This window comes from Haliotis rufescens, unplaced genomic scaffold (genome assembly GCF_023055435.1).
Source record: "Haliotis rufescens isolate VD_foot unplaced genomic scaffold, xgHalRufe1.0.p SCAF_19, whole genome shotgun sequence".
NCBI lineage: Eukaryota > Metazoa > Mollusca > Gastropoda > Lepetellida > Haliotidae > Haliotis > Haliotis rufescens.
In genome coordinates, this window is record NW_025963879.1 from 14,066,160 (window position 1) to 14,075,865 (window position 9,706).

The following is a 9,706-nucleotide window of genomic DNA, read 5'->3' on the forward strand; positions in this document are numbered from 1 at the left end:
ACTACGGTTCTCGTTGGGTGGAATTCAGGTCATGGCTTGTAATGTAAACCAGTCTAAAATGGTAGCTGATTTGGAAACAAGTATGGGCTAGCAAAGTTGCATTCCAAGCACGCAGTCATGGATATCGCTTTGGCATATTCGTCCATTCGAGGTGACCTGCCAAGCCAACTCGCATTTTATTGGTCAGGAGTTCTAAATTAATCATCGTAAACCTCCGTCTAAGCAACGGAAACAAACGACTACTAATTACACTTACTTTCGGAGTATGCACGGCTTTTGATTGGTCGAGCGAGAGGTTAATGCTCCCAACGAACCCCTTTTATTGGCTGTCCATCACGTCATGGGAACAGTTATTCCACGCTCTGACGTCACGGTAAATTTACAAACAAACAAGATGGCCGAGAGTGCAGACGCTCCACGTCAAGTTCTTCGCGACGAAAACGAAGACAAAGAAAACATGTCATCTTTTGAGCCACAACTCAAGAAACAAAAGTTGTCAGATCATTGTTTATCTATAGGTTACAAGCTCGAAGATCGTCTCAGTGGCATCCTGTGCTGTGCTGTATGTTTGGATCTGCCCAGGACTTGCTACCAGGTAGTTTGGGGGATGGGCTCAGCTTGTCAAAATGTTCAGCTCCTTTAATGTAACCAGCTTGCTTAACTGGTCGTAGCATACTTTGAATGTCACTGAGGATAAATCACGGGTGAAGTCGTGAAAAGCAGTCTTTGGTGGTTGGGGAGTAAAGGTCAAAGTTATTTCCGGAGTCTCGTATCTGTCAGCTGAGAATTTGTTTACTAAATGCACACAGCTGACCAGAAGAAAAACAATGCACTTTTTGAGGAATTCAGTCTTATACCAGTTCGTTGAAGTGCATTTTTACAGAAATTTTATGGGAAGAACGAATTACGAGTTTTCTGTGCTGCTAGATCAATAGAATCTGGAAATTGTCGATTAGGAAATACCCAAGATCGCTCTGCCCTCTGCCAAGTGCAGTGAATCACGTGATGGAGACGTGTCATCTGAGCAGTGCTATTTTGGGATGCTAGCCAATGATAATTCTGGCATATTTCCAGATCCATTAATATTAACAAAAGCTAATGACCATGTTAATTGCGTTATGAAACAACCAAGCGAACTATAGGTGTGCGCATTATTCACTCTAGTTCGAGGCCTTTGCTTTTATATCAGACTTGTGCAAATTATAAGATGGTTCGAGGGTGTGTGTTGGGCCAGGTACCGCTATGCCTATGTCATGGTGATTTATGCATTGTCATCCAAATATGTTTAGTGCAAATGTTTGTTGTCTTTTACAACAATTTTTTTTTTCCAATTACACATACATTATAGATCTATAATTATGCATTAATTAGTGAAATAACTGATTACACTGGATGGAGTATTATGGATATACTTATATAATATTCAGAACTGGGTATGAGCAAATAATTTAACCATATATGTATTTGTCATGACCTGTGTGTAAATATTATAGTCACGTCATGATTTGTTTGTAGATATATTTGTACACAGGACACTGGAGTTGACTGTTGTTGCACTGTATCTGATACTCTGCCAGACCTAAAGGAAAATTATCTAAATTAATTAGATACTATTTCACAATAAGGCACACAGGTACAAAATTTACCAATGCATACTATAATACTTTCATGGGATACTGTTTGTTATAAAAAAGAAGAAGCTACATTTATTTTCCTGGTAGCCAAAGGAATATTTTAGGGCCTACTCTGACAAGGAATCAAATCAAAAATGAATTGTAACAATGTAAATCAGAGTGAAGTAGCATTTTAAGTCCTCTAATCAAAACATCACTGGATCACGAGAGACGGTGCAGGTGGTGCGCACCCTCCTTTTTGCAGTCACCAGTCTCTCTGTCACATGTGTGTTCCCTTGGTTACCTTGTGCACCCCCTTTTTAAACACGGCCCACTTGCACAAAGCGATCTTAGTGCTAAGACTGTAGTAAGCCTATGTTAAAGTATGGGAGTTACGATCATCTTAGCGCTAAGATCACTTTGTGAAAGTGGGCCCTGGATCTGCCTCTGACTAATTGATACAGGGCTGGTATTGATGACGTGATGCAACAATGTTTATTTCAAATTAATGCAGTTAATAAGGATGACATAAATTCAACCTGTACACCTAAACATGATTAATAATTAATGAAAATGTTTCTACTTTCAGTGCACAAATGGACATCTAATGTGTGCAGGATGTTTCAACCATCTCCTAGCTGATGCACGTCTCAAAGATGAAACAGCAACTTGCCCCAACTGCCGATGTGAAATCTCCAAGAATCTCTGCACAAGAAATCTTGCTGTTGAGAAAGCCGCATCAGAACTTCCCACAGAATGCCAGTACTGCAACCAGAAGCTGCCTCGCAACATCCTTGACCATCATGAGAGGGAGTTGTGTGCGGAAAGGTAAGCGGGCTTAGGTAGGGTAAGCGTCCTAACCGTAAGGTTAGGCTAGAACTAATCTGCCCTTTTCTCCACAGGTTCACCTTAGCTTAGCCCAGCAAGCAACTGCATGTGTGAGGGGGACACACATACAGTTCCTTGCCTTGTTGGTTAGGTTTATGTTAACATGTTTTAACCAGAACCACACGTTTTCTATTTTCTGTCATTTAACCAGGAATGGAGTTGTTCAGCCATGGTCTCATAAGCGGAAGATTTAGCAGCGCCTAGGTTGTTGGAGTTGAGCAACAGTACTTCAACTGTTGAGGCGGCAAGTATTTTATGTCTCTTAACATGCTGCAGTAGCATGCCCAGGTTGTACAGTATGTATGTATGTTGTGGTAATGACAGTACAATTATGGCATAAATTGTGTTTGTGCAGATTTATCTCTTTGTTCTCTTCTTCATTTTCTTCTCTTTTTACCAAAATTCAAAATTGTTAGCCATATGGAGCATCTGGAATATTTGCAAACAAAAATCAGTTTGAATTGTTACGATGGGTTGCTCTTCTGGATTTGTAATTTTTTTTTTCTATTGAAATATACATAGTGGGGATATAGCTAACTAATTAGCGTTAAAGAAATGAAAATGCACTCCAAAGAGTACTCCATCAATTTTGTTTTCAAATGTTCACTTTTTGGAATGTTTGATTCCTGTATAAAATGTATTGTAGAATGGTTGAATACATTTCTGATAAGATGTTATCAGACTGCGTGGAGGCTATTCATATGTTCACCAACTGCAGTTGTGAAATCAAAGTACGCAGTGGAAACTATGAGTTCACCACCCCAGTTTCGACACATCAATATTTGTGCTATACCAGTGCTCCAAACTGAAAGCCCTTTCAACTCTATTCCAGTGAATGCTGAGTCTTTGTTTTTGGCCCAAACAATGTTCTGACTTTTTGGACGATTTTGTTCCTTTACCATTTCTGTCTTAGATAGGAGCAGTATTTAACAAGTTTTGATTCATTTGGTCACTCACAATGGATGATTTGTGATGAAGAAAAGAAAAATAGCCCAAAATGGTTTGGTTAGTAGCTAGTATCACAATAAGTTCAGAATGATGTTAAACAAGGGCAGTTTTTTTCAGGTAAGAGTAACAGGTCCATTTTACCCTCATTTAGTTACAGTTTCTGCAACGTCTGAAGCCAAATGTAGGAAAAGGAAAGCATTAGTAGAATTGTATTAGATATTTTCATGTGAGACATTTTCAGGTTCAAGGCTTTGAGAGACAACCCAGGTTCAAGTAATTGTAAGTATGGTCATGGCCGTAACGATCGCAAATTTTACAGGATTTTGTTACTAGTAGTATATCTTCCATTCTTATCTTCCACAGGCCCACTGCTTGCAAATATGCCAAGATTGGGTGCCCGTGGCTAGGTCCCTACCACGAGGGGAGGGAGCATGAAACATCGTGTGCCCACCCAAAGAAGAGCGGGAGTGAGGTTCTAGAGGCGCTCAAAGTCCTGGACTTGAAACAGCTGGAAGAGAAACAGCTCTACAGTAAAATATTCTCACTGTTGTCACTGGAGAAGATCACTTTCAATGGTAGGACTTTGTGTATATTATGACATTGTAGTCTTTGTGCCAAGATATTCTTAAAACATACGTTACTCCATACCCATGCTCATGGGTTTCACTGAAGTTGTGAGCATCTTAGAAATGCAAAAGTACAGGCTTACCTTGCACATTATGCATACATTAACTGAAATACAAAGCAGAGTTCAAACCCATCTCAGTCACTCCATCATGTAAACCTCTCTGATAAAGACAGTATTGGTATCTTGTGAAAATAATGTAAATCCAATGTTCTGTACAAATTCAATGTATCTAATATGACCATACATTAACAGTAAGCAGTCTTTCATCACAGTTTATTTACAAATTTATTTCTGTTTCGATAAGATTTGCTGTTGGTTTGTTCAAATCAGAATCTACTGAAAGTGGGAATCGGGCTTTGACATGGACTATGTAAAGTTTCTGTTTATTCTTAGAGTAGTTCTTTGATAAGAAAGGAAGATAATGGCAATGTTTTGTAATGTAGTGCTCTGTATTTTTGTTAATTTTCTGCTTCGTCTTCACTATGCAGACCTGCAGTTGAAACCCTACAGAACTGATGACTTCATCACCAAGTTGTTCTATGAAACAAGTCGCTTCTCAGCTTTCAACCAGCAGTGGGTGATCAAAGCTCACGTCAACAGTGACCACAAAAACCCAACTCAGGCATGTCAGCGCAAGCTTGTGTACCAGCTCGTCCTGAAGAGCCGCATCAGCAGTCCGTTGCGTCTGCACTTCTTGGCCCTGAAAGGTCCGTATGGTGACATGAAAGTGAACCCAGCCATATATGAGCATGAGTTCACGAGCGACAGCACCGAGACAGAAGTGAAACATTTTCCTATCACAGACTCTACTGAATGCAACAAACTCCTGGCCACCAGGACCATCAATTTCAGGATCATTATGTTCCAGGTCTCCTAGAATCAAGCTCATCTCCATCTTTGCCGTCATGTTTTCTCTTGTGCTTCAATTCTACAACAGTCATAATTGTTAAATAGATAGCAGGTTTAGTGAGTGGCGGCCTCACACTGACAGTTGCTGGAGGAAGAGTGTGTGCAGGCATCACACAGAAACAGGCAGTTAGTTGACAACTTGGACCTGGGTATGGATTTGTTCAGAGACAGTTGCTGACAGACTTCTCTTTTGTGTTCTTTAGGGTTTGTGTGAACTGTGTAGAACTGTCAGTGTGAGAAGGCCTGTATTGTATTGACTGATACTTATTGTAAAGATCTTCTAAAGATGAGACCCAAGTGACTTGAATTTGAAATTGATGATATATAATTTTAGACAGAATTGTAGATATTGATTTTAATCCAAAGAGCCTGTTGTTCTTAAATTAGTTTGTCAACACTCATCCTGAAAGTAACATTTTTTCTGGCTTCATGCTTCTTGAATATCAATCACTGGATTGTCTGGTCCAGACTTGATTATTTTCAGACCGCCATCATATAGCTGGAATTTTGCTGAGTGTGGCGTAAATCAACTAACCAACCAACCAAATCCTAAAATGTCTTGTTGCTTTGACAAAATAAGTCCTTGGGTTTATCTTGGGAGGATCTTGCAGTTGGTTATCATTGTACATGAAGGGCGAGAAAAGTTAATACTTAACTGACAAGTATTTTGTACTATTTGTCTCTGTAGTCTTAGCTGTAGAATTGTTTAGATTTTAAGACCTACTTGCTTATCACAGGTGAACTGTGAATGTTTGAAAAATCATGTTTTTTTATCAGTATTTTATATTTGCGCTTGTTGATACATTGTTAATTATTTGATGATATCAATTTCTTTTTACTTTCCTTCTATTTGTTAAGTGATGTAAAAGGAATTTCAGATTTTTTGTTTAAGCTATGAGAAATACAGCATTAGTCAGCTCTAGATAAGCAGATAACATTATCCAGTGTAGATCACAAAATTATTACTATTGAATTTGAAAGGTATGAATATGAGTATGGTCATTGTTTTACCACAACTTTCTTTCAATATTCTTCATTGTTTGTTATGTAATTGGAGATATTAATCTCTTAATTTTATTTATTAAAGGTAAGGTAATAGTCAATTTCAATATACTCAATCCAATGTACATCCTATGTTTACTATTGCTAGTCATTTTCTATAGACTTCTGTAGGTGTAGACAATGTATATCAGAACACAACCTGTAGGATAGACGTAACTCATTATGGTCAATGATTGTATGGATTTGGAAAGCTAATCATCATTGAGAGTTTTGCTAAGAGACAAGGATTAGGATTTGTGTCTGACTTTCTTTTTCACTCGACATACTTCTCTTATGATTATTCTACAAACTATAGCACATTGTTTATTTTTTACATTATTTTTTTGATTAACACAAAGGTATTGTGTATTCTCAGAATAGGTTATGAAGAGTTGCATTGTTTCGTACATGGATGCAAAACCTTTTTCTCTGTACACGCATAATCTCTTGTGCATGGGTGGTAACTAAAATTTGGTTTTGAAGGACTGATGTCTTGATGCATACACATTGCACTGTTTATAAATGAATACCAATTTAACAAAAGTTATGGCAAGAAATTGTATTTATTTGTTACTGATTTGTACATTTTTGGCAGTTTGGTTATGGGTAACCTTACATCAGCATTTAACTGGTTTTATGATTCTAAAATACACATTTGTCATAGATTACATTTACAGAAGTACCTCAACTTTTCTGCTTATTGAAGATAGATATATGAACGTGGGCATTCTTCTAAGTGTCTGTACATAACACTGTCTTTGTCATTGACATTGTAAATAGACGTTTGTTATAAGGATATTCCAATGTATGTGGAGCATACATATGTCAAGTCAATTGTAGGCACAGTGATGTTTAAAGCAAGCAAGTCAGTGAATTTGTAATAATACCTGGTGCTAGTGATATGATACATTATTCAAAGTACATTGTTAATGGTAGCATACAATTTGTGGTGGTTTATTAACGAAGTACATTATATTTTTTAACTTATTCTGCATTACTCATAAAGGGTTAGGCAGGAGAAGTATACAAATATAAAAAATATCTAGGATTTTACTAGTTTTGATATTGTCATAATTTGTATGAAGGTACAGTATGTGAAATATGATGTGCTGCTGTGAATATTATAATTTCCTGTATTAGATTTACCCTGAAGTGTCAATCAGTTTATATCCTGCTCAGAAAGCTCTGTGCTTTATAAAAGTCTCACTATAAAAGTTTCATGGCAATATTTGCTTGTATTTTCAACTTATGCTAATTGGACGTTTGACCAAACTTTCTGAAAATATCTTTGTTAATTTGAAGTAAATTGTTATGAAGGGAACATAATTCATTTTATCATAGAACAATGATAATTTTTTTTACCAGGTATGAGATAAAAAAAACTGTCACAGAAAGTTTAAAATTGGCCAATGTCATTAAAATTAGATTTCAGTGCTTGCTATTGCTACTTTGTAGTACTGAGATCTGATTTTAGTGAGATTGGTCAAATAGCTGTCAAAGGGTCAAACTCAATACTAATTTCGATTTAATTTAGATAAATTTGCTCATTATTTGTAACACCGACTTTATTGCTCAGACAACTTTATCACACATACAATAATCCAACTGTCTTATTTTATCATCATTGACAATAGTTTTGAAGAAAACATGTTGATTTTAATAGTAATTTAAGATGAAAACAATGGGGCCTTTTGTAATATATATGTATATTGTAAATTCAGATGTTATTTAATTATTTTATTCAATCAATTCCATATTGTGATACTCTCACGTTTACTATTTAAGACCTGTAGTATGTAGATAATATCACAGTAAACACTGGACTCTACTTCCAAAACTGTTATATTTGGCTTTTACACATGTTAAAGGTTATAATATTCCATAAGGGATTAATGATAATCATACTTGTTTTAGAGTTATGTATGATGTAAATATCATGTTAATTTCAGTGTTTGATACATTTATGTGATATATATATATATACTCATGTACCATACTTCATTTAGTCTGTGAAGAGTTATCTTCCTTTGATTACCGTAGTCATAAACTTGTGACATAGCTCTCAATCATTACTTTTAAGCAGAAACTGTATTTTAGATTCTATGGACTCCATCTAACAGATACTAACATGTTAGGCCATTCTTCTTGTTACTTGCAGATCATGAGCTAGTCAAAATATCCAATAAAAATTAATGATGTACTCAAATGTACTTACCTCACCCTTTACATGATTTGATGATCTTTAGAATCCTCATTACAATTTTCAAATGATTTAATCATAATACATGCAACAACTTTAAATTTTGTTTCACTAGTCTATTTCCTTATTATCCAAGTAACTGAAAAGTTTGGCCTTATAACGGTTTGATCTCTTAATACTTTGTTTTTGCACATTTACCTTAGCACTTGTCCAGAACTTTATATTCTTTCTATTTCATGTACTTCTGTCAAGTTACGAAAAGAAAAATGTATTTCAGAAATCACATAGCTGCAGTGGTGGGTGTTTCTGGGGTCCTTCATCAATCCTGTTTCAGAGGACATTAGGAGCACTTGTAGGACCATCTGCTAGCTTTTGTCTTTCTTGTTTTACAGTATTTATCACCAGACTTAGTGTAATTTATCCTAGAAGGGGAGGCATGGAGTTGGCCGGTTCAGGTGCTGCAGGTTTTGATGATGTATACTCATATGTAAGTGGTAAGTGAAACGATACAGGACAAAATGATTTGTAGATTATGCAGACTTGAATGTTTTACATCAGAAACGAAGACAAGCTTGTTTTTGTGTTTGTGTCATGCAGTGATGCCTTCTCTTGTCAATTCTTGCTCTTCCTCGATCAGAATAAAGGTTTTTTCAGTTATGTGTCTATGCTGTCTTATCATTTAACACTGTAATGTTATACATAATTGGGAGTGCATTGAAGCTGATCATTACATTCCACATTATGATCAAATTACAACATGTTTTGAATATTGGGTGAGTGTGGGTTTACGTTGTGTTTAGTATTCCAGCAAAATCAATGCTGTGGACTTAACACATTGTAGCCATGGCGGAAATCAACCCTGTGTGGTCAGAATGTGCTTTAACCACTGGGCTTGACTTGAACAATTGGCATGTTAAGAGAAAATATAACCTGTAATAGTTTGTGACAAGACATGTCAAATACTTTTACCATTAACAGGAAGCACAGCTTCAACCATGGAGTGGATTCCTCTTTCATAGCACTGGAAGTAATCTACACTGTTGTGGCTATACAATTTCAATACTCGCAACGTGCTCCCGTAGCAAGTGCCTGTAGTCAGTACAGTGCTGAGGTCACAAAGCAGATAACTCCAGAAAGTCTTTGGGGCTTCTTTACTGCTTGACACAGAAACACAGATTTGACAAAAACACGGAAGTGTGATTTTTAAAAGGAAGGCTGCACATGGCACCAAATCCCAAAGTTTTGTTTTTTATTCATTTTTATGTTGTACCGGTATATGCTTTTTGTACAAAGGAACTAGATCTGGTGGTCAGGCTTGGGGACTTGCTTGATAGTGTCAGTGTACCCCAGTTACTCACTGGTTTTTCTGGTCCAGGCTCAAATAGCTCCAGCGTCATATAGCTGGAATTTTGCAGAGTGCAGTGTTAAGCAACAAAGAATGTTTATGAGAGTAAATGAACTGATGCTATGTGGAATTCA

At 36.6% G+C, this 9,706-nt stretch overlaps 1 protein-coding gene across 1 annotated transcript; it reads left to right on the forward strand.

Annotated features, from left to right (window-relative positions):
- The first annotated feature begins 366 nt into the window (after positions 1–366).
- Positions 367–8,884, forward strand: LOC124148287 (cysteine and histidine-rich protein 1-like). The gene is made up of 4 exons (XM_046519307.2): positions 367–595; positions 2,203–2,441; positions 3,813–4,024; positions 4,566–8,884. Exons 1-4 carry the CDS (start codon positions 395–397, stop codon positions 4,952–4,954), a joined length of 1,041 nt encoding a protein of 346 aa, XP_046375263.1. The 5' UTR covers positions 367–394; the 3' UTR covers positions 4,955–8,884.
- The last annotated feature ends 822 nt before the right edge of the window (positions 8,885–9,706 follow it).